The sequence below is a fragment of the Bicyclus anynana genome, chromosome 6, assembly GCF_947172395.1.
Source record: "Bicyclus anynana chromosome 6, ilBicAnyn1.1, whole genome shotgun sequence".
In the NCBI taxonomy this organism is placed as follows: Eukaryota; Metazoa; Arthropoda; class Insecta; order Lepidoptera; family Nymphalidae; genus Bicyclus; species Bicyclus anynana.
In genome coordinates this window covers 1,446,337-1,473,265 of record NC_069088.1, presented here as the reverse complement: position 1 = coordinate 1,473,265, position 26,929 = coordinate 1,446,337, and the positions used below count along the sequence as shown (strand labels likewise).

Below are 26,929 nucleotides of genomic sequence, written 5' to 3'. Positions count from 1 at the left end.
ATTCTTAAGACTGTTTATAATATTTTCTATTTCCTTTTCATCAACAGGAATTAGTCCAAAGGAATTTAAAGGTCCAGCTTGTGAAGGCCGGTGATATTTAGTATAATTTGTTTTTTGGTAAATATATGAGGCAAGGTGGCTACCAACTCCTGCAAAATGCTCGTTAACAAGGTTTAGTGATTTATTGGGGTCTTGATCCAAAGTAAGTAGTTCCGTTGCAGTAGGAGTTTTCAAACTGATGTTGGCGACCTTTTTTATGACTTCCCAAGTAGCTTTCATGTTATTCTTCGCTTTATCAAATTCCATTTTTTCATAGTTAATCTTTACTTTTTTTAATATATTATTGCAAAAATTCCTATATCGATTATATGTTATTTTAAGTATTGCATTATGTGGTGCAGATTTGAGTTTTTTATGTAGGCGGTCACGATTTCTAATGCATCGTAAAAGTCCCGGGGTGATCCAGGGTTTTAGTATTATTCTTTTACGTGAAACTTTAATTGACTTTGTATTAGCCTTAATGATTGTGATCAAAGAATTCACTAGTAGTAGTGTAGCAGTATTTGCATTCGTAGCAGCAAGGACCTCAGAAAAATCAGTCGCTGCTATGTCTTTATCAACGGCTGCGTAGTCTGTGTTAGTGCTAAAGTTTAATAGAGATTGTTTTTGAGTAGTCATATCGGTTGAAAATATTACAGGAGAGTGATCAGTAACCGATGGATTTAAAACCAATGTTACAGATTTGTGCACACTTTTTACAAATACATGGTCAATGCAGTTTTTATCATGTGTAGGAAAGAAATGAGTAGATAAAAGACCATGTGAATATAAGAAATTTAGATAGTCTTGTGAGCGACTGTCTAAATTTTCTGGCGAAATATTTAAATTGATATCGCCCAGTATTACAGTGGATTTATATTGATTCAGCGAGTTTAAAATGGTGTCTAGGCTGTCACAGAATCTATCAATTTGTTTAAAAGATGGAGACCGATATATTGCTATTAAGCACAGTTTATTATTTTCCAAAGAACAAATAATGGAGCTACCGTCGAGAAGATCAGGATATAGAATGGTGTGCTGCAACTCTTTTTTAATGTATAATATTACACCGTCATTTCGATTTATGATGTTTTTAGAGCAGTAAGATATGTAGCCAGATATTATAGGGATTTGATCAATATATTGGAGCCAACACTCCGTTAGTGCTATAATATCTAAGTCGATATTAAGGCGCTTTAACAAAACCATAAATCCGTCAAAATTGCAATTAATACTGCGAATATTCATATGGAGCATATTAATATTATTTTTGCGTTTAAAAATGAGATCCTGACTTTTTTCGGTTTCGCACTGATAGGAATTTGTATTGCCTAATAATTGGAGATCATTGTTAATCTTAAGCCAACTATCCATCGTCAGAGTTAATGAAATAATATTGGAGTCTTTTGGTTGGACAGCTTTGGAAGCATGAAATTGTCATGGTTGGCAAAATGGAGTCAAGGCAATAAAATATATAGATTTTCAAAATTATAATGTGTATTGTACCGTGAGGCAAGGTATTCTGTATCCGGATTTTTTTTGTTATAATATTATGGTGTAGAAAGATTAGGACCCGAAAAGGTGTATATGTAAATGAGAGTAGATATGTAGGATATGAATGAGTAACAATTAGTGGTGTGAGTTGATGTGTACATGAGGTATGTGTGTTAATTATAATAGTCTTATAATTAAATACAATAAAGTTTAAGAAGTTTACAAAAACAGAGTAATTTTGTAAAAAAATCTTAATGTTTTATCTTAAGTGTAAACAAGGATACTAGTCGTTCTACAATTCATGAAGAAAAATAACAATAAAAACAATTTGATGAAAAACATAAACAATAAAACCTGTTGTAACCAGGTAAGGCGTGTAGGATAAAATACGAGTAAGTATTTATATTTACAGTTAGATGTGGTATAATATAATTATAAACCGCACATATTTTCAACGTGCCATCCGTTAACTGACAGTCTACCTCTAGTATACAAGTATGGGAGTTGTCTATTTAAGATTAAAATAAATATATTTTCACATGCTCCCCGTAAGTTTCCTGCGAATATTAATTCGTGTTCCGTACGGGAATAATGTTCCGTACGGGAATAATGTTCAATATCTAGGAAATCAATTTCGAGACGTCCTGGAAACTTTCCCATTGAGATGCATCGTCTCGTTACATGGCCACATGCGCTAACTTGCTCACTAACTATTCATTTAGACAATGAATAGGATACGACGACAGGTATTCCGTTCGATTCTCGATTTGTTAATCCTAGATTGTTGTCGTCACAGGGCAAGAAACACATGTCAACGGCAGTGTCGATGTGTCAACTTGATGATGAGCTGTTCCGAACTATGTTCCCGTAGTTACCTGTGATGTTCCTGTACGTTCTTCAGATTGGAACACAGCAATGCTGTTTGACGGCTGAATTAAGTACGGCTGTAGTAGTACTACTCAGACAAGCTCTGTTACAAAAACCTCTACTACTATTACTATTCAATTCAATATTGTATAAAATTATCAATAACTAGCAGAAAATTGCGGATTCAGCGAGTAGTTCACATTATCCTATGATCACCTGATAATGTATCTTTCTATTAATGATTTTTTTTTAAAACGGTCACTAGACCGAAGAGTAAACCCAAAAACTACTAAGTTTTCAAGTTTACATATCTACAAAGTAACAAATCTTTCCTCTTTATAATATTAGTGTAGACAACACATAGTTAATCATAACACATAGTTAGTCATAATTTAAGAAATTAAATATCACGTGTCTCAATCGGTGAAGGAAAACATCGTGAGGAAACCTGCATACCAGAGAATTACCTTAATTCTCTGCGTGTGTGAAGTCTGCCAATCTGCATTGGGCCAGCGTGGTGGACTATTGGCCTAACCCCTCTCATTCTGAGAGGAGACTCGAGCTCAGCAGTGAGCCGAATATGGGTTGATGACGAGACAACACATTCATAAAGCTTAACACACCTTTTGTATTTATAAAAAGAAATATTAAAATATATTATGTGTTTAATTATTCAACACAAAAAGTTAATAAACAATTTTCCACGTAGCATCGTCGCGTATTAATTCGCCGCACCTGCGCGAGCCGGCGCGGCGGGCGAAGTTAGCGTGCGCGGCGCGTGCTCTGCGGGGCAAGTTGCTCAAATTCGCCAACTTGCACCCAACTGGTAAACAATCGCGGCTGACGTCATTTGCCGGTGATGCTCGGTTACGCAACAGTTGAAAGTTCAATTTTAACAATGCTGTACCCTAATGTGTTAAAATAAAACAAAATTTAAATTCAATTTTTTACTAAATTAATGTCTTCTAACTTTTATGTCGAATATTATTTTCATCAAAATAAAACACGCTAAAAAACCGAAGATATCATTTTTGGATTTGCTTATCGGATTATTAATATCGTAATTTAAATCTATCATCATCATCATTATCAACCTATATTCGGCTCACTGTTGAGCTTGAGTCTCCTCTCAAAATGAGAGGTGTTAGGCCAATAGTCCACCACGCTGGTCCAATGCGGAATGACAGACTACACACACGCAGAGAATTAAGAAATTTCTCTGGTATGCAGATTTCCTCACGATGTTTTCCTTCACCGTTTGAGACACGTGATATTTAATTTCTTAAAATGCACACAACTGAAAAGTTGCATGCCCCGGACCGAATTCGAACCCACACCCTCCCGAATCGGAGGCTGATCTCATATCCACTGGCTCTATTTAAGACCTTACTTCATTTAAATCTATACTAATATTATAAAGAGGTACAATTTGTAGTTTGCAAGGGGTTAATCTCTGGATCTACTAAACCGATTTTGAAAACTATTTTACCACTAAATAGCCACGGTAGTTGAGTGTCATAGGCCATATTTTATCCCCGTATTGTATACTAATATACCCGTATAATAAAATGGATATTCTAACTTATAGCATAAAATATGTGAGTTTGTTTCTTTGTTACGCTTTCGTACCTTTAACGAAGGTAACTGATCCTCGCTTGATAAGAAACTGACAAAATCTACTTAAAGTCGTGCAAGGTCGGAGCAAAAGCTAGTCTTTATTTTTAAAAGCAACAATCACGAAATTTAGATGAAATTTGGCAGGGAGGTACTTAGTAGACATCCGTTAAGAACGGATTTTGTGATTAAAATGTAGAAAAACCTATTTCCAAGCGGGCGTAGTGACGTGCGTTTGCTAGTCTAATATAATTGCATACCTCCTTAGATTCTCGGAATTACGTAATAAACAAGTTTCTCGTGAATATTAATTCATGTTCCGTTCATAATATTCAATATCGCGGAAATCAATTTCGGGACTATCTAGAAAGTTCCGCATTTAGTTGCATCGTCCCCGTTCAACGGATACCTACTCGTAACTTCGCTGTTTAACTAGTTTGACGATCATGCACTGTTGGTAATGGTTTACAACTGAGCGGTACAGGGTTCAATTTGCAGAGATTTACACAAAAAAAACAGTTCGATTTGCAGATTACACAACAGAAGTTATTTAGGTATATTGGGCGCCTCTTGTTATTAAAACTAATTAAAAAACTGGTAAACTCGGAGGTCCGTGAACGGATCGACGATAATGTTGATATTAATTTAATAATTAATTAATTAATTAATTCAATATTGACAATAATGACCGAAAAACTTTACTTATCTAGTCATTAAACTTACGCTTCAGAATAATTAGGAATTGCGTTAGCTTTTAGCGTTTTCTGTTCTGTGAATAGAAGCCTATTTAATTACACCATCGACGTGGTTTAATTGATATTCAATAAAAAAGCCTCAATAGCTCAACGGTAAGAGCGGTTGGACTCATCACCGAAGGGTGGTGGTTCGATCCCCGCCCCGTTGGTCTATTGTCGTACCCACTCCTAGCACAGACTTTCCCGACTAGTTGGAGGGGTATGGGAATATTGGTCATATTATATAAATATATGGCAAATATTCGTAATAAACGTAATAATTTCAAACAGACTCAGGTAGCTTTATCTTGTCAAAGGCACCAAAGTTAGTGAATAACCAAAACGTCTTTCTTTAAAAGTGCTTAATAAAAAACTCTACAAAATTGTTAAAACAATTTGTAAAGTTTCAACTCAATTTACAAAATTAATACACACTAAAATGCTTAAATAAAAAAATGATGAGATTAATAAACCAACTACGAACGTTGAATTATTTTCCGATTTTAGCGCGCCGTATTGAAAAATATGAATGATTTTTTCGACATCAGGCGTATTGTATTGTAAATAGAAAAGTAAAGCCTTGAGGTGTTATCATATAAACCGGAATGAAAATCGACAAATTATAAAATGTACATTTGTTTTGATATTAAAATTTGGTTGTGCTACTATTATATTATTTAGGTTTTTTCCTTTACTTTCTTGTTAACTATTTTAATTTTAATTATATTATCTATTGAAGAGTTCCTTATCCATCTCCAAAATTGTTATTATCATTTCTATACTTAATATTATAAAAGCTGGAAAGTTTGGTTGTTTGTTTGAACGCGCTAATCTCATGAACTATTGGTCAGATTTAAAAAATATTTCAGTGTTAGATAGCCCATTTATCGAAGAATGCCATATTTTATCTCTGTTCCCACGGGAACGGTAACCACGCGGGTGAAACCGCGCTTCGTCTACTAGTTACCAAATATATGGTGGCCTATTTAACTGGTTACTACCATGTGAACAGTATGTGTCATTGTACTCGTACTACAACGCTAAAACTTTAGATAAACAGAAGGTAGTGCCACATCACTCTTTACTGTTGATCTTTCGACATGCTATAGCATTGACTCTTTCATACGCGATAGTTTTTCAAAGCTTAGATAAATTTACATTGTTTATTATTAATTTGAAATGAGTCATCAGCGTGACACCCAGTTTCCGGCCCATTGTACTATTATTCTCTTAATGATTTAAAAACTTGTAAGCTTTATAAATATATCATTAAATATTAAGTTGTTCTGTTAATCAGAATCAGAAGAATTTATTTACAATTAACATAATATTTTATGATATGAAGATGTTAGTACTCACACATAAAATAACTTAAATTAAAGCTTGTAAAAATCCAAAATACAGTTTTCGCAGTAAATATGTTAATATTATTCCGGCTGATGTGAATCCGGTATTTGCCCGAAGAGTGATGGATTTGTTCAATATACTCACCGAATGGAAAAAATTGACGACCATTATGTCGGCGCTTTTCTATGCGTTTAGTTTATTTTGCGCCAACTTCCCGTTCACCCCCCACCTTTACTTATATTCTGATTGTACACACGTGTGAAAAAGTGATTTCTTTTATTTTTGTATATACCTACTTTATCTACAACAAATATTTTGTGTAATAATACTCTTTTTCTTGGGAAATTTAACTATAATCGTGTTTATTTCACTGTCGCTATGCACCATTCCAGGAAAACTAATTACAGTACATTTTATAGACCTATAATAGGTATTATTACGTGTATTTATTGTAGGCTCCTTAATGGAAATATAGCTGAGAGTAGTGTTGGCAGGAGGTTTGGACGAGCGGAAAAACTCTGCTAGAGTATAGGCTCCTAAGGCTAGAGGAACATAGAAGATAAATTACAGCTGATTTTGTAAAGATTCTGTTTTAAATTTATCAGAATGCTGCTTACAATATTTGTTGGAAAATTACTGCAAGTTTCAGAAAAGCACTTCTTTTACGCATCTATACATTTCCGATATTAGGTACTCTACATTCAACTATCACAATCAAAAAGAAAACGCGTTTTAAAAAGAAGAATGTCCTAATATAATGAAAGAAGCCCTCGTTAACGTTAGATAGACTTACGTTCGTGATCTGGGCGGTCGTAGGTAGATCTCAGCATGCCTGAAAATAAAGAGAGAATACAATTAATTAAAAAAAAAATATTAATTATAAACAATTTCACATGTAAAAAACATTTCATAACTGCAAATTATTGTTGTCAACTTAAAACTTCGTTGACGTGTAAATTACTAAAGTCGATGTAAAACGTCATTCTCGACCGACTGTATAATTAAACGGCATTTTTAGGTGTTTACAACGACATTTTAATAATAAACACCTTTTAAATATAATTATATTTGTGTACCATATATTTACCAATGTCTAAGATTTACTTTTGCACTATTTTAAACATTTATTTTATTTTGTAAAATAAAATAAATGTTTAAAATATAATCCGCTAGTTATTAATATAATATATGTTAATAACTAGCGGACGCCCACGACTTCGTCCGCGTGAAACCCTACTACTACCCTACCCTACTCCCACTCTACACCTACCCTACCAACAGGGGATGAGTAGAGACTACCCCTATCCTACCCCTACCCTATCCTTACCCTACCACTACCCTACCCCTACCCAAACCCTACCCTACCCTTATCCTACACCTACCTTACCCCTACCTATTCAACGAAATGCAGAAATAAGAGTCTCTTGTCGACTACGAAAACCCGATAAACCCGACCCGAAACGAAATGTACCACTGATATAATATAAAGTACAATATCAAAGAAAAGTCATTAAAATAATTTACCTTATTTATGAGTTTATGTAAAACAATGTTTCTCTAACTTAATGAAATAGCAAAAGTGCCGACATTTTGTTTGCTGGAAATTTAAATTATTAATCTTACATGCGCCGTTTACAACGTAATCTACTCAAAGAGTTATTAACTAATACAGAATGCTTAATAAGTTAACAAGACTAATTCACAACATAATTAGTAAGATAGGTACGAGTAACTTTTGTGCATAGGTTATTTTTGTATATTATACAATTTGTAAAATGTACCCTATACTACAGAAAACATATGTACAAGTATACTTGGTTATATATGGTTTCATTCACATAACATAAAGTGCATATCCGTGGTTGCCATAATACACCGGTATTTACGTATATGATAACACGAGAAAAGAAATGTTTTTCGTCCTATTGTTTTATTTTAGTAGTAGCATATTTTCGTGTTTTACTTAGTTCACATACCCGTATGAATACGCGGATATCATATAGCTTATAATTATTACTCGATGATAATGTAGATTGCCGTTGGTGAAAGAATATTTAAAATATTTCAGGAGCTTAGTCGTAACAAACAAACAAGAAATCGAATCTTATTACTTTAGAATATTAGTTTAGCTTTAGATGGATATATAGATATGCACTGCAGGTATATTTAAAGTTAACAAAAAACAAAACAAGAAAAATTGAATCACCAGCGAACAAAATATGGTTAATTGATTGACGCCCTTCAAAGTTTATTCCATTCACCAATTACTCGTACAGTCGTTGAGATAAAAGCGTTGCCCAATTAGTTTGTTTAGCGGACTGCGATGCGTTTCCATGGCAACCGGTTTATTACCCCGCTAATTGACCGGCCCGCGTATGACTGACATTTTGTATCACTTAGCACCTCTAGGCTACGATACCGTGATACGGTCCAAACATGGGTACTTTTGTGGTCAAAAACGCTGAAGGAACAAGCAAGAACTTGAAAAATTTTTCGAAATTGGCCAAATTGAGAAATCTCTTCCTTTCCGGTTAAAAACTGATTCGTTTGTTCACATATTCGACCGATCGATTTGTATGGGCGTTCATACAAAATTACTAATATCTTTGTTATTTGTGCATTTATGGTTATAGTTCATCTATTGAAAAATGTCACATTTAATGTAAAGAAGCTAAAAGTATATGAATTTTCATCTAATTACGATAAAAGATTTTTAATAGATTTTTAAATTTTATAATCTCATTTATTTTGCCCAGACGATCTTTGCTTTTTATATATAAATTAGTTAACATGTATAAATTAGTTAACCTTATTTACCCGAATGTTTCATAAAGATCAATATATTCAAACCTAGTCATCATCCTTATTTGGATAAGGTTTTGTTATTGAAAGTCCTCAGCAATTTGCGGAAAAAAAATTCCTAAAATTACTGATTATGTGTTAATCAGGCTATACATGAAAATTGGTTTCAGAATAAGAACCTGCTATTAAATAATATTATCACCGACTGTTGTTCGCGATTGTACACGACTCTTTATAACAGCGTCTCAATACATCCTGACACGTCTACAAACATACGTACAGTCACAATGAAATACAGCACTCATTCTACGAGTGCCTCTAAATTACCCGAAGTAAAATACTGATTTTATTGTAACTGACGTTGGGATAGAAAGTTTTACGACTGTAAGTGTGACACCAATTAAATTTTACCAACTTAAAAATGCGGTAACGCGACATTGTTTGTTTATTTTTACATACTTATTTGTTAAAGTTAGCTTTTAATAGTAATCTTATTCAAGATAACTAAGGATCGAACATAGCTTTAATCTTAAATTATAAGGATATTTTTTTAATCAGCTAAGTAGGTACTCGTTATAGAAAGTATTCAAAAAAGAAGAAAGCGTTCTTTCAGAGACCCGTCGTGTTGGTTTTGTAAAGTGTTTTTCTGCTAAAAATCAAAATATTTTTAATAAAAACCACTTCAGTGCCGGTTTTTGTACACTTCAAGCCGAACGTCTTTTCCGTACAATAGATATTTTTTGTGATAACAAAGGGTTCCCTTGGCGCATTGTGAAAACGTCATAATAAAAATTAACTTCAAACATTAAATCAATTTAGAAATGAATAACACTCATATTGTTAATGCGACTGTAAGGTTGTGTTTGTTACGCTTTCACAACTGTGGTTAAATCGATCTTCATAATATTTTGAATAGTTAGGGTAAAGAAAAATATATAATAGTTAAACGTAATGTTCCTAAGGGATAAATAAGTAACTTTTACTAAGCATAGCATATAATGAAAAAGTAAAGCCACGAGTAAAAGCGAGTTTTGAACCCTTCCCAGAAATAGGTATATCAATCAAATTATCTCTTTATATTTATTTAGTTTTACTTTAGAGTTTGTACGGGATCCTCATTCTAGTTATAGGTGGATTGTCGGAAGATTTTCTTTTATTTGTTTATACGGAACCGATATTTATGGCGACGTATCCAACTTGGCCGCTGACCAATTCATTTAACCATAATCCTCATTCATTGTCCGGCCCATCGATCTGTATTGGACAATATACACAAATACGCCTGATTTTTTAGTAAAATAAATAACGTCGGAGTGAGGGGTATTTTTTTATGTGTAAAGCAAATTTTCCGCGTTCCCGGACAGGAAAGCCTCTGGCATTGAGTTATATTAATAAAGGGATCGCCATACTGCAAGCAGGCTTGTCTATGTCACACACATCATAGAGTACATTTTCATTTTTAATTATATTCTATTTTCAGAAGCTAGTTGGGCTTTGTGCTGTAGTGGTGAGGTGACAGCACAAAGGAGTTTGATTGTCAGCAGAACAGTAACGAATAGATAAATTATTTAGAGTGATATAGGGTGAGGTGAGAGACGTCGATAATTGTTTTACAAAAATAGTTGCTTAGCAATCACTCACCGATAAAGAACATATTACTAGTTTTTAGTTATGATTTTTTTTTAAAGGTACATTTCTCTTAAGTATATTTTTTTTATTATGGTGAAACGCGCTTGCCTAGTGGAGATTATTGTGACAGTAGGGAAAATTGAAGCTGGTAGGTAGGGCCTTCAATATCTTTGGAGAGCTAATGGTGGACGAGGAACCAAAAAAAAAAATGTAACTTTAAAGGAATGTAGCGTCATTGGATAGGAACGCGTCGAGACCGCGTCTAATGTGTCAATGCCTTTATAGTTTAGGATTGGTGTTTTTCTTAGGGATATGAAGTTATCCCAACGAATGGGCACAGAGTCCGGTGTGTATTATTATTGCAAATAGAAGTCGCGACGGACGGGCTGATCAGATATTGACAATTTGTGTGGGTCATTGAACTTTTGACTGCCTTGATGGTCCAGTGGTTAGTCCATGTAGCTTCGGATTACTAGGTCTTGGATTCGAATCCTGGGTAGGTTTGTGAAGTACCTACCATGTTTTTATTGTTTTCTAGAAATTTTCAGTAGGTATGTGAAGGATAGTTGGTACTACACCCTGGTGCCTCTGAGAACACTTAAAGCCATTGATCCTTGTCTTTATAATTAACAGCTGGCTTGGGATATTAAGAGATAACAAGACAATTGTGACATCATTCTTTCATTCATTGTAATGGGAAAAGTATTGCATGTAAACATGATTGGAAATTGCAAATTTAATCTTGTTGGAAAGAGGCATGGCTCGGTAGATGCATAAAATATACTTATTTATAAACAATAATATTTTTTTCTTTTTTATGTTTATATGTTTAGAGTTTTCTGTTTGTGGGAAAGACATGAGAGGAGAGGAAGGTCAAAAAAGAGATGGCTGGAGTGTGTAATAGGAGAAGATGATAAGTTGGTTGACGAATGATAGAAGAGATTAACATATTTTAACGACACCACCTAAGTGGGATAAAGTAAAGGAGATGATTATAATTTTTTTTTCTGTTTCTTTGTCTGTATGTCTTGTATGAGCAAGGCGACAATCGCGTCGTGCTCGTGACGCGATGTCGTGAGCCGCGCACGTGGCCGCGGTCGGAAGTCATGATACCATCACGAGCGAGCGGCTAAGTACTAGTAAATAAGCGCTCGTGACCACCAAAACGGAAATTGTCTCTGTTGCATAAATGCATTTTCAAGTTAGGAATGCCTTTATCGGCTTTTTTCGTATCTTTTAAAGGGATTTATGTAAAAAGACATATGAAGGTATAAGCAAGCATCTAGTAACTATTTAGTTTTTCTATTAATCTTTATTTAAATGAGTAATGACTATGAAAACTACAATACAATTTAATAGGCATACAGGATATATATTCATAATTCAATATTGTATTGTACGAGTAATAATTAACTTAATAAATGTAAAAAATCTTAATTGATCCAATCCGCCACTCCGGAGCGGCATGGTGGGTCTAAGTTCCATATATGTTGTGGACCTCTAAAATAGGCAGATTATGATGATATTTTAATAAATAAACTGTGATTGGGTGTGTTGTGAGGTCCACTAAACTCAACTCTGACCAGAAGGCTAATTCACTAACTTTAACGTGTGTTAGTTGACCTAAATGAAATTGTGATTCTATCATCCAAACAAATGTCATAAGGTGCCTACTGGAAATCTCTCGTTATATAAAATATCATACAGTAGGTAGATGACATTTCTCAGTTGATTTGATGTTTATTTTAATAAGTTGTTAATAAAGACCAAATTAGTGAAAGTGAGCTGTTCCATGATTTTAATTCCAATCGAACTGTTTGATTCGAATTGAATTTTAACTTAGCTCGTTTCCGAGGAAATACAGGCATAAAGCATAAACTTTACTCACTGACAACGTAGCTCTATATTGGTAAAAATAGTTTCAAAATCGGTTTAGTTAGGCGTAAATAAACAAGCAAACTCAGATTTTGATTTATAATATCAGTAAGGATTTTATTTATTTATTTATGAAAATACATTCAATGTTAACAAGTTGTTACTCAATTAAGTACATGATAAAATTAACTGTCATTGGTCACTGACTCGAGTTGACTACAACCGGTTGCGCAGGCGCCAGATGGTCGACGCTCGTGAGTCAAGCGCAAGACTTTTATTTACGGTGTCATAATTAATATTTAAATGCAATTCGTTTCGGCTGTCGCCATTTATCTCAATATCTGTCTTTATTACAATCGCAATGAATATTGAAATTGTGTTTTTAGTGAAGAAATTTGTTATTTTTGTATTTATTACTAAAGTAGTTATTCCTTTCGTTTACACCCGTGTATTTATGCATTTAATATGAACATTTTGGGATTGCAGATGCTATTTTGACATAATTTTTGCAAACAACGTACATTCATATAAATTTCCAGATATCACTATTTATACTCCGTGATTTTAATCACGTACATTGTGTTCCTGTAAATATATTGCAGCTCGATATTTCCATGATTGAGTACCTACCTACCTATTTAGGCAATATTTATATCCAACGTTCAATTAAGATCATCATTATCAGCCCATATTTGGCTCGAGTCTCCTCTCAGAATGAGAGGGGTTAGGCCAATAGTCCACCAGCCATTGGGCCAGCAATGATATTTGCCAGACTTCACACACGCAGAGAATCAAGAAAATTCTCTGGTATGTAGGTCCTTACAATGTTTTCCTTCATCGTTTGAGAACCTAAAATGCACAAACTGAAAAGTTTGTGGTGCACTTTCCGAATAGGATGCGAACACACCCCCTCCTTAATCGGAGGCAGAGATCATATCTACTGAGCTATCGCGGCTCTTAATTTAGATATAAGACAGTAATTACAATATAGAAAAAACTTACAAACGTCGGTCAGTGTCAGCACTTTAGTGCTGTTTGTGAAGCGTATGAAAATAATATAAACGATTTAATTATGCAATAAGTTAGTCTTATGTAATGGCTAATTGGTATAATGGTATAATGGCTATATTATATAGCCATCATCCATTTTATTTCGATTCGTTACGTGTGATTGATTTCCAATTTTTATATGGTCAGAGATAAAAAGATATTATCGTATCAAGTATCGTATAAAATGACTTTTGCAATACAAATAAATATTGACGAGTTTTTATATAAAGTCGGTCAAGTCCAAGTGATGTGTGTATTATTTAAGTATATTTATTTAATTTATAGCGGCCACCCGTGATTTCGTCCGCGTGAATTTTGATGTTCACGTTCAACCCCCTATTTCACCCCCCTTCTATTTATAATTTCGCACGTTTTATATAATACTAGCGGACGCGATTTCAGTTTTTCACAAAGCCCGCGGGAACCATGGATTTTTCCGGGATGAAAGTAGCCTATGTGTTAATCTAGAGTAAAATCTATTTCCATTCCAAATTAAAAAAAAAATTTACAAAAACTTTCATCCCATATTTAAGATGTTAGCCAAATTTCAGCCCGATCCGTCCAGTGTGCGTTGATAGAACATTATGTCAGTCAGTCTTGTCAGTTGAGTTATATATATTTAGACTGATTAATGAGTCATGAAGTTGGACAGATATGCACCAGCCCTAAGAAGTTTATCTTCAGAAGAATAATGAGTAATAACCTCAGTTACATGTATTGTGTAACATGTATCCGTTTCACAAGCCGCCGACCCGCGGGCTGCATTCAGGTTTGCAATTAATATGTTGGATAGCCACAATTATGTACGTAGGAGGCTCCTTAGTGGCTTTCTTTATATGGACGCGTCGTGCTTATCCTTACTGCGCCTGATGTTTAAGGTAGAGGTTACATTAAAAGCGATAAGAATCGTAATTATATAAAAAAAAACACATGTAAGGTTTAATACATTTGTACCAAAGAAGATAACTTGCTTGTTAATATTTTTCAAATTTAAAAGACATGGGAAATATTCTTTAAAAAAAAGACAAATAATTTTAGTTTTTTTTTGTCTGCCAAATTTCGTCCTGAGGATGGCGCATTGACAATACTAATGATGTTGAATAACAGGGGTGGAACTATTTTTTACACTCGCCGACGAATTTTTCGCCTTTTACACGTCTTATTCGAATTTAAACTTAATGTTTATAGGCTGCTAAAGTTAAAGTGTCACTAACAACGAAGTTGCCATGGAAACGAACGATGTCACAGTGCTGTAACTTTACAGAATGCAGGCGCAGAACGGATCAACTGATATCGATGAAATGACATAAAAACAGTCTTTAATTTCGATATCTTTATAGGACCGGGATTTATTATGGACATAGTATAAATAAATCAGCAATTATTAAGTAATTTCATTTCGTCAATATCACGATAAAATATCAAGTGTTTCTATCATTGACCGCTACGTCCTATTAATGTAATACCAGTCTTAACATACCACACCCGAGCTTTCTGTATAACTCCATACAAAGAAGGCATTACGCAAGATCCAGACAGAACTGGCCGAGCTCGACTTGGTAAGCGTCAATTAAACACAATTATATCTTTTTGTCCACATATTAATGAAAATATAAGTTTACATTAAACCAAGTGTTGATATAAGTGTTTTAATATGTTGTCGGCGGTATCTGATTATTGCGTTATTGATTGAGGAGTGAAGATATAAAGGCAATACATTCTTTTAAACAGGTTTCCGGTTTGTGTGTTGGCAACATATTATTTTTGCGTAAATTTACAAGCTTATTAGCTTTTATGAAGGCTGACAAAATGTCAGATCGTGGTCTTACTGGTGTTTTTCGGATAGCATGGGTACGGTGACAGTTCGTTTGTCGGTGACAGAAAGTTTGCTGCGATTTACGTTAATATTATGAACGTCATAAGGCAACTGTCACATTACCCATGGTATCTGAAAATCACTTTAGCCTATTTTTATGGCCTTTACAAGGCTTAAATCCACCACGTTGCTCCAATGTGACTTAATGGGCTTAATCTCGACGCATCCTCGAGGGGTGGTGGTTCGATCCCCGCCCCGGTGGACTATTATCGTACCCACTCCTAATACAGCCTTTACTTACTTTTTTTTTACTAGTTAGCCCTTGACCATAATCTCATCTGATGGTAAGTGATAATGATAAAGATGGTAGCGGGCTAACTTGTTAGGAGTAGGAAGGCAAACCATACTCCTTTCGGTTTCTACACGGCATCGTACCGGAACGCTAAATAGCTTGGCGGTACGTCTTTGCCGGTAGGGTGGTAACTAGCTACGGCCGAAGCCTCCCACCAGCCAGACCTAGACCAATTAAGAAACCTCAATCGGCCCAGCCGGTTGGAAGAGAATGGGAATATTGGTCATATTAAAAACTATATGGCATTTTTTTAAGGAAACTTAAAAGGCTAACCACTGAACCATAGAGGTAGTAAAGTGTATAGGTGGTCTCCTAAATATATCGTATAGAAACGTGATAACGAGAGCTATAGTTACCACGTAGGTGGTTATGGTAAACTTATCCCATGGTTTATTCCCATGATTTACGACCCCGCTGACAAGTCCCGCGTCTTTACGCCCCTTCAAGGTTTTTTCTCGTAAAATAAGAGGTTAACGCATCCAAAAAGGATATTACTTCCAGAGATTACAATCTCTGTGAACCCTTTTTATGGATCCGCGCCCTATGGAGGAAATAGTTTTGAAATAAATTTAATCTGTTTTCGTGGGGAATATTACATGTTGTATAGAAACAGATTTAATATTATATTCTACATTTTATGTAGGATTGTGGGAAGGTAAATATGAAATATTATGTGAAGCAATGTTCTCGGGTGATATTGTGACGTTTCAATTATTATATATTTAACATCACTTGGTTTTATGTACCTACTGTGACGGGTAGCAGCGTCAGTTATTGTACCATTATTTTGTGATAGAGGAAACACCTCGAGCGTGACCAAAAACTTGTGATGTGACCTTGAAAGTAGGTTTAAGGGATCCCTTCCGACTAGCCAACACCTTGCCTGCCCGATATGTTCTTCATGCCCACACTACACAATTTATGACACATAATAATTACAACACAAAACGTTATTGCACAATACCACTAACGCGACTGGCAGCGTGACGTTGTCTACTTATTATAAACAAGCATGGACTCTTTAAGACAAACAAGTTATAACTATTTAGAAAACTACTAATAACTACCTGCTAAAAGGCTTTTAATATCAGAATAATTAAATATTTTTTATAATATATTATATAGAATAAAATACAACGAATCCATCGTAAGTGCTATTTTTATAATATTTCGCTCCAAAGATTACCAAATAAGGGAAAATACACGTAATCTGTTTACTTATCAAGATTATGGGGCAATTGCTTTCAAGCTTGATCCAACCAAAATATGTTTCAACTTATATGCTAAATTTCTTTTTAGAATCGGACGTTTAACTTAACCCGCGTTATCGTGGTGAAGTAAAGCTGTGGCCACACTGACAGAGATAAATTACCCGCCGCTTGGCAGGTGTTGTGTGCACGCGGCCTAATGGTTTAAAAAAGTAATCAGTCATTGCACCAGTGAGGAGATAAACTTGTCGAGTAATTGTCGAGGAAATAATTTTTTTGACTGTTTGGGACTTTCTGGGTTGCTTTTAGATGTGAACGCAATACTCCAGTGGTTAGGATATATGGCTCTAGATCACAAGGTTAAGGGTTCGAGTCCTGTGTCAGGTTATAATATACTCAAGTTTTTTTTCTAAATTTTCAGTGAATATTCTTAGCCTGAATGGTTTATGTTACTTTGTGAGGCACGGGGCTGTAACACCGGCAACTACATAATCAAATATATATATTAATCCATACTTATATCGCAAAAGTGAAAGTGAGATTATTTTCTCATTTGTATATTTGTTACGCGGTTTGTTCATCAATTTAGGTTGCCTGGAAGAGATCGCTTGTTAGCGTTAAGGTCGCATTTTTAGTATTTTTTTTTGTATTTAATGTATTGTATAGTTCTTTGTGGTGTACAATAAAGTGTATATTCTTTCTTCTTCTAGTCAAGACTTAATTTTTTATACACTAGTATTATAAACAGGTAAGATTTGATATTTTGTTTTTGAATAGGTTTCTAACTACTGGATCCATTTTTTTTCAGTAATGAGAAGCTATATTATCAGCGACCAACATAGGATAAAGTTATCCCCGTATTCCTACGGGAATGGGAATCGTAAGCGGCTATAACAGCAGAGGGCAGCCAGTCTTTGAATAAATTTAAACACAAGTTACTTTTTTCATCCTTAAAATGAATAGCCACAGTAGTATTGTTGAAAAATGTTGGTATTGCATTGAGTCGGGCAACACAAGCAAAACATGTCCATATTATGTGTCAACCCGTTCGCGGCGGGTTGTCGACGGGTCGTATTTGGCGCGGTCGTTGCGACCCGATACGGCAACCCGGCCTGCCATATACGGCGACCGCCGCTTGCGCGCCAGATACACCATTGTCGGCCGATCCTGTACGATTTCGGATCTACGGTGTTCTTTTCTGTTTATAGTATAAGAGCCATTGAGTCAAAATATTCATATCTTTTCAAAGTACTTACGAAAGAAACTATCTGTTCTATAGTTGTGCCATACGATACAAATCTATACTCTATACTAATATATAAAGCTGAAGGGTACGTTTCTTTGATTGAACTACTGGTCCGATTTGAAAAAATATTTCAGTGTTAGATAGCCTATTTATTGAGGAAGGCTATAGGCTATATATTATCCCCGTTTTCCTACGGGAACGGGAACCACGCGGGTAAAACCGCGCGACGTCAGCTAGTAAGCACTATTACGCGATGGCCAAGTAGAGCAATGGGTATTGAATTCTGCATCCCAACCCCTTTTCCATCTTCTTCTATTGCCACTCCATTACGGTACCTATACGATATCTATGTATTATTAATTCGGCTCTCAAAACTCTTACGGCCAGTTTCTTCATCGCAAGTAACATTCAAAGTAAAGTCATAAATCAAAAGTGACGGTCTTATTCACTTAAAAAAAAATTCTTCACTACTTATTACTATTTTTACTGTTACTTTAGCTTTATATGAAAAAACTGGCTGTTAATGTCAACTTACTATTCTTACTTTATGATCCATTATTTAAATAGTGTGTATTGTTCCTTTTTCTAAAAAATCAAATAGCTGAAGCACCAATACTATTCATATCTTAAATGGCAAAATAACCTAAGAAAAATTGTAAATTAAGTGCTATACTGAAGGCACTAAAAATTGTATTTGAGAATGTAATTTAATGTGTGATTTTAATATATTACCAAAGGGTATATTGTGCTTGTGTGTTTGTTACTCAATCACATCAAAGCGTATCGAACGTGATTGTACATAAGCGCAAGTCTACAAAATATCAAAAAATGTTATATCAAGTTGACCAGCTCTCGGTCTATTAGTTAACAGAGCTCGTTCCGTAAGCGGCGTGTATTTTTAGTACAGGAGGCCGCGTTAAAAAGTAAAAGAACAAAGCATTTGTATCGCGGCGTAAAGTCACTCCCTTATTCGTAATATGGTCTGCTCCAGAATAGGTGTTCAAAATGGTGTTATTTCTTGAAAGCATACAGAGAGTACAAAGCAGTACAAATCGAGCAAAAACCTTTACACAAACAACCGACTAGCCAAATATATCTAGCTTTTGTATCGGACTTCGCTTGTTTTGTATACAACATGTAGGTAACTAAGAGATATGTGTAGGTGTGGGTGTAGGTATCATGTAGGTAATTAAGAGATATAATTGTTTTGACAATCTCATCTGATGGTAAGTGATGATGCAGTGTAAGATGGAAGCGGGCTAATTTGTTAGGAGGAGGATGAAAATCCACACCCCTTTTGGTTTCTACACGAAATCGTACCGGAACGCTAAATCGCTTGGCGGTACGTCTTTGTCGGTAGGGTGGTAACTAACCGCGGCCGAAGCCTCTCACCAGTCAAAACTTAACCAATTAAGAAAATCGGCCCAGCCGGGGATCGAACCCAGGACCTTGTGTCAATCCACCGCGCATACCACTGCTCCATAGAGGCCGTCAAAAAAATGCAAGTAAGTTTGTTTTTCACGTTTTCACGTCTACTTTACGCAATTTTGCATATTTATTTATTGTCTAGAAAAGGCAAAGGGTACCTTTACAGACCCGATATACGATGACTTGGAAGGAAAACGTCCAGTCATGGTTCATCACACTTATAATTTTGTCTGACTTGCCATGAATAACACATACACAAAGTTTCAGCAGTATAAAAAAAAATTGTCATGAATAACTACTTGGTTCCTGTTTGTTTGCCGTATAATAAAATCTACAAAAAAAAGTAAATATATGCTATAACTGTAAATGAAGCGTATAAATAGATAAATAACGTAAATGAACCCTCACGTAAAGCGGCAAAAAGCCGGTTATTTTGAAGGGTCTTAAGATCCGTTAATTGCAGCCTACGTTCGAATTAAATACCGCTCACTTGGCGAAGAGGCCCTATTTAGCAATTTTTCCTTCCGCCATTGCTCGGAAAATCTCATTTTCCATTACATTTTTTCGTTGAAAAATAATGTTTATTTATGAAATGGTTTTGGATTAATGTAATTACTGTTATTACACAAAGTCTTTCGGTTGTAGGTTTTTTTTTAATTCCGACTAAGTGGGTGTCGCCCTCACACACTGAATGTTCTGTCCTTCCAACTAAGGGAACCTTTAGGATTTTGTAAGTTGGGTGACTTAGAAATAGTAGATCTATTTGTGGTAGGTACCTTATGTACTGCTTTGCACCATCTAACACCATTCTCATCATCATCATCATTTCAGCCGATGGACGTCCACTGCTGGACATAGGCCTCTTGCATGGACCTCCAAGCATAACGATCTCGAGCCGCCAGCATCCAGCTGCAATCCGCTTGATGTCCTCTGTCCACCTAGTGGGGGGTCGACCAACACTTCGCTTTCCGGTGCGGGGTCGCCATTCTAACACCTTGGGACCCCAACGTCCATCGGCTCTTCGAACTATGTGGCCTGCCCATTGCCACTTCAGCTTCGCAACACCATTCTACTGTGTTCCTATTTAGATAATATAAGTATGGTTTAATAACAGGCTAATCACATGAGATGAGACTAAAGACCAGCGCCTCAGGTACAGATACACATGGCATCTCACTCTAAAATGTGCCCTGAAAAGTGTTGCTTTATAACACGTAGCAGGTTTTATACTTAACATCGACTGTGTCATGTGGTTGTACTTTGTATAGCAATTGTTTTACCTAACGAATTGTTTAGTACTGGGCACCATTGGTACCTGATTTAGTTTTTAAGTACTTGTTGTTGGTATCTAAAAAGTAAACCAGGTTAATTGTACTACACTATTAAAATATTTTTATAAAATTTGTACATAACAAGGTGTTTGTTTCTGGTGCCTTAAGACATTTTTCCCTAACAGTGTAGTTTCTAGAATCCCTTTCTCATATTAAAATATGACTCGATGCTAGCTCCAATCCAATCAGCAATCGCACCTTACAAATCCTCTTATCCGATAACCCTAAGCCAAATAAAAACACACTTTAAAACTATTATCTTGAAGTTCAAACTGCAATAACCGATAACTAACACACTGCTTAAGTTGAACGCACATTAACGTGTATAAATATAGTCCGCATTGTACGCAACAAACCTGATGTCCGCAACTTAATTTGGAACACTCATTTTGGGATTATTACTATCCCGCGAAAGCTCTCCTTAAGATTTCCTTAAATTTTGGAAAATACTTTCTTAGCGGATATGCCTACTACATAATGACTATGCAGCTGCGTACTAGCGCATATAACAGAAAAAAATAATAATCAAAATAATGAAATGACTAATGTACAAATAGTTTCACATTTACAAACAATCATCAGAATCATACATCATCATTAACAATCCATATTCAGCTCAATGTTGAGTAATCGGAGTGACAGGGGTTAGGCTAATAGTCCACCTCGATGGCCCAATGCTGATTGGCGAACTAAACACACGTAGAGAATTAAGAAAATTCATTCGTTTGAGACTCGTGATATTTAAATACTTTAAATGAACATAACTGAAAAGTTGGAGGTGCATTCGAACCTACGCCCTCCGAATCGTAAAATATATAATAAAATCAATTTTCTTAAAATAAAAAAAATAATAGTTATAGCAAGAGTTTCAATGAATGCGATGCGTTCGGTTCTGAAGTGCGACAACCTTTACAGGTGCGTTTTGGATAGCGCCGGTGGCTTTAATTATGGCGGAATTTTGGTAAAATTAATGCGTAGGTAAGCCAACCTTCAAAATTGCATAAAGTTGAGGCCCGAGTGTTGCGGGACAGAGCTATACAGGGTGTTAATTATTTTACAACGGTAAATTAAATTTGTGCCACGGGTACACTTATGTCCATGCGGAGGGGTGTTCGTGAATATTTGACAGACATTGGGTTCAGTAAAAGTTTCAACATCCTGTATATCATTCAGAGTAGGCTCCGTTTTAAACTTCGTCTCATGTTTCGAAGCCATTTTATTACAATACTTTAAATATAATTAGCATAATAAAAAATCAAATTGAGTTTATGTACATTAAATAAAAGTAATTTGAACGGATTTTTTTAATTTTATTTAAAGTAAAAGAAATATTGTAATGTTTTAACTATTATTAAGTATAAAATAATGTACGATTTTTCGAGGCTCTTCTCTGCAAAACCTGCTGGTACAGTCTTTACAATTAATAAAACTTGACGTTTCAAAAGTATGTATAAACAAAGCTTACTCGAAAAAAATAAATTTAGATTTAGATTTTTTATTTTCAAAATACTTTTTCTTTTCATTCAATCTTTTTTATGTGTGTCAAATACACAAATAAAAAAGTGTCGGTGTTAAAACGTATGATTAAGTGTTATCACATAATTGTGCCTCCGTATGCGTCGGCGAAGCTTCCAGCGCTCGCACAATCGAATGTGCATATCAATCGGGTACGCTAGTGATGCGCCTGTCATCGTTGTCGATAAAAAACGTTTCATTGTCGATAAAAAACGTTTCAAGCTATAGTCATTTTATTTCGACCATTTGTAGCAGTTAGACAACACTTTGTCGGTCATCTTTATCGTTTTTGTGTTTAATAAAATCTGAAGATTCGTTAAAGATTGTTACTTCAGTTTTACGTGCCGTTGTTACGTGTAACTGTATATACTATTCTACACATTACTGCTACATCTAAAGCCTAACGGACTTAAAAAAATAGACAAACGAAAGCAAAGTAAGCATACGATATATTGATATAATATAACCATTGCTACTATTAGTATTTTTTTTATAGCAGCCATTATGCTACTAATGAGCTAGGTCTCTCTCCTCATAAGTTGAGCTGGAGCCACACGTCGCAGCTTCGTGGTCTGCCCCAAAGCTTTTGATTCAAACGATCACAGTATCTATGATCGAGTCGAACAACGGCCTTAGTACGATATAGTACGGTAAGTACGTCTATCGGTCAGATTTCGGGCTATCGATATTGTCGATAGCCCTCATAGATAAGCTCATCTCTATCGCAAATCGCAGGGCTTTAGAACACATTCCGCGGGGGCGCACATTACCATGTCAAACGCGGCGCCGGGCGCAGGGGGGGCAGGAGTGGAGGGGGACTGGATTGGTGAATTTTTAACAAATACTCCAGCCTAAACGTAATGCCTACCTAGTAGATAAAATTCGATAAGTACCTACTTATCGAAGTACGAATTTTATCAATTATTATATTTTATTTTTATATTTATTTTTTATTTTACTATCAACCATATTATTGTGTAACCATAAAGTGTAGTATATATATATATGTAGTGTAGTATATATTGTGTAATCACAAATGTATTTTCTAGGATAAAAGTACACTACATGTTGCTCTATAAATTCCTCTATCATCCAGTGAAAGTTTTATTTAAATCAGTTGAACCGTTCCAGAGCTTAGCCCGGACAAACAAACAGACAAAAGTGTTAAAAAAGCTCCTTTGTGTTTAGTATCCTGTAATAAGCACTCGAGAAAACTGACTTAATTTGAAAACCCCGACAGGCCATTTAATTTTATTTGTGTATTGAGCATCGATTGTATAATACATAAAACCTCGTGTTTTAAAAAAAACTAACAAATGACCAAGGCTTGCATAACGTACCCACACCGTGAGGCATGGGGTTATAATTTTCTTCTTGAAGTGTCTCTCCATTACTGAAACTCGGCGGTCAGAAAAATACTGAACTTTAGAGCTAGGCGGAAAAGTTCTACGGCTGTTTTGGAAGTTCTCGGGCATTACCTCCCATTCTTTTATGTTGTTATAGGCGTGTAATAATTACCTTAACAAACCAACCAACTCAGGCCTACAACCGAGATTTTTTTGAAAAGAAAAAAATCACCATCAGACTTATTATGATTTGAACGCAGGAATCATTATCCGTAACCGATTAACCACTTAACCAACGCGTTTAAATTATTTTATTAAGCATCAAATTCAAAATCAACCCCCGCCAGTACTGAGTCGGCAAGTGATATCGTTTCGCCACGTTCGGCAGCCATTAATGACACATATCGACGGCTCCCCATTTATCTTTTCTAGTAATTTAACTTTATAAAACGCAAGTCAGTCGCTGTATGAACGTGTTGCCGTGAACCAGTCCACATTAGAGAAAGCCGTGACATCATATTCTATCAATCGCTCAAAAACTGGGGTGGTGTAGGGGCGAATAAATGAATTTCTTTTAAGTCGAATACGCATCGGTCCCATGTGATGTATTGCATTCTCTAGCTTAGAGCTATAAGCCAGAGGCTACAATAAAAGTATGTGTATTTTTATAGCATTTTATAACTTGCTACATATTTTGTACTTGACAGGAATAAGAACGGTGAAAGAACTTCTCTAAGCAAGCTTTTGAAACCCTATAACTATTATAATATCTTTCCAATCATGTCTGATTAATACTCAACGGAGCTATGATAATGCTTTTAAAGATTATGAAGTGCATCTATGTTTAAAAAAAAGGATTTTACTGCACACGACTCACTATCACAATACAACACTATCATTCTTCTTTAAAATTCTTGTGCCAGGTTTCTCTGTTAAAAATTAAATATTATAAAGCTAAAGAGGTTGTTTGTTTGCTTGAACGTGCTAATTTCAGGAACTACTGGTCCGATTAGAAAAATTCTTTCAGTGTTAGATAGCCCATTTATCGAGAAAGGCTATAAGCTATATATTATTCCAGTATTCCTATGAAAACGGGAACCACGTGGGTGAACCGCGCGGCGTCAGCTAGTCTTTGATAAGATTATAGATATATAGGCGAAATTCGATCGAAATGTTAACACGTTGGCAAGAACCCACCTAAGATCGAAGTGCACTTAAGTTATATTTTCTTAGTTATTTATACTGCTACTAGAAGCTGATATATATGTGTTAGTGCTATTATGTAACCACAATACAGTTTCTTACATAATCGTAACTTCTGTAGTGTTAACTCGAGACCTGACAGTCTTAAGAAACACTAAGCGAGGCGAATAGCTCTTTCATTGCTTAGTCAGGGTTACGGGTGCCATTAGGCGCCTCGTACGCCGATATACAACACCAAAGATACATGGTTATGAACTATTTTGTGAGGTTCAAACAATGGTCGATGTTTTCTGTTAAACCAAAATTTATAAAAAAATATTGACTCAAAACTACACATAGACTCAGTTTATTACGAGTATGTAATAGACTGAGTCTATGGGTGGATAGACTAGATACGTTATATAATGTCCAGAGATTAACTAAATCAAATAAGAGCTTAATCTTATCGATCGTCAGTATTGTATTGCAACAGAAGTAATTTTGCTGATTTTACATTTCAAAGTAGCCTGCAACATTAATTTATTGCTGACGTTCGCTTTAAAGACGAAGTTCAATAACTTAATATATAAATTGTCTTAATTTCAATTAAAAGAAAACCGTTGTCCATTTTCATGAACCAAAAAACTTCTAGTGTAATTTTACAGAATATGATAATATTTTTCTAATGTAGTATAGCAAGGCTGTGCTATTCTGCTTCAATGACCACTGCAGTTGACAAAAGTGTAAACTAGCTGTGTATCTTTGGTATAATATATCAATGTCGCCAGTGCTTATTCCGAGATAAATGTACGTGGGCCCGCGTTAAATGTTACGTGACTCGGCGTTTTAGATTTTCATTTATGTAAGCATTCGCGAGCGGGAGTTGAAAGTGTGACGAAAATTTGAGCGTGTCTCTAATGCGAAACTTTGTTGACATCGCACGATATAGCACGATATAGCGCCGTATAGCGCGGTATGCTTTTGTTTCGTTTGCTGATTATTTAAAGTTTTCTTTTAAATTTTATTTTCATTACTATACTTTTCTTCATTAAATATCACGTGTCTTAAACGGTAAAGAAAAAACATCGTGAAGAAACCTGCATACCTGAGAATTTTTTTAATTCTCTACGTTTGAAGTCTGCCATTCCGCATTGGGCTAGCGTGGTGGAGTATTGGCCTAACCCCTCTCATTCTGAGAGAAGACTCGTACTCAGCAGAGAGCCGAATGTGGGTTAATAATGATAATGATGATGCATGCCTCACGAGTCCAGTAATTTAAATCTGCTAATGGCCTATGAAGCTACGTTCAACAAAATGACCTAGGCCAGGTTATGAAATATTGGGATTTTCTTTTGATCAAGACATTCTTAGTAGGAATTGGGAAATTGTTGGTACGTGCAACACTCAAGTGCCTTGACAGCCCGTTAAGACGTTTTTCAATAAAAAAAATATCACATAACGCTAATATTACGAGTATAAAGACATTTTTTTTTTGTATTTAATATGTTTGTTACTCCTGTATCTCGTAATTACTGAAATTTGGATTAAACCTGCGATTTATTTCCAAAAAAACACGGTTCTCGCAGGTTTTGTGAAAACAGCATTTTCAGCGAATCGCAGTTGCAAGTATAAGCTTGGTAAATATAATGACAGGCGTCAACTGATCCGCATCGTACGGACCGCATCGAACGGATTTTATCTACCGTAAAATTAAAAATCCGATCAGTGGACGCCTGTCATAAATCACCTTAATGTCACTGCAACAACGTCGTAGCGTCGTGGCGTCCCAGACCCAGTAAGCACGACCTCTTGAAAAATAAATAACAATCATAATTGAAAGGGATCTCTAAAAAATCCAACACATCCATTAAAACGTAATCGATAAGCGAAATTGGTAAAGTCTATTTCCTCCAGCAAGGAGTGAAAGACCCTCCGGCTGAGTGGTGCAGGGAGGGAGTGCCGCGCGGTGCCTGGCACCTTGTAATAACCTCGGCCCTCAGTATAAAAGGGAATTAAGAGGTATGAATTTGCGGTGAGATCCCATTTACTTCTTT

General features: G+C 35.4%; 1 protein-coding gene across 5 annotated transcripts in view; it reads right to left on the bottom strand.

Moving 5' to 3' along the window:
• LOC112055381 (teneurin-m) overlaps nt 1–26,929 on the bottom strand; it is a 330,977-nt gene that overhangs the window by 91,449 nt on the left and 212,599 nt on the right. For all 5 annotated transcript variants that reach the window (XM_052881940.1, XM_052881941.1, XM_052881943.1 and 2 more), the window contains one exon: nt 6,889–6,927. In XM_052881940.1, coding sequence (XP_052737900.1) covers nt 6,889–6,927 — 39 coding nt within the window. The remainder of the gene's footprint in view (nt 1–6,888; nt 6,928–26,929) is intronic.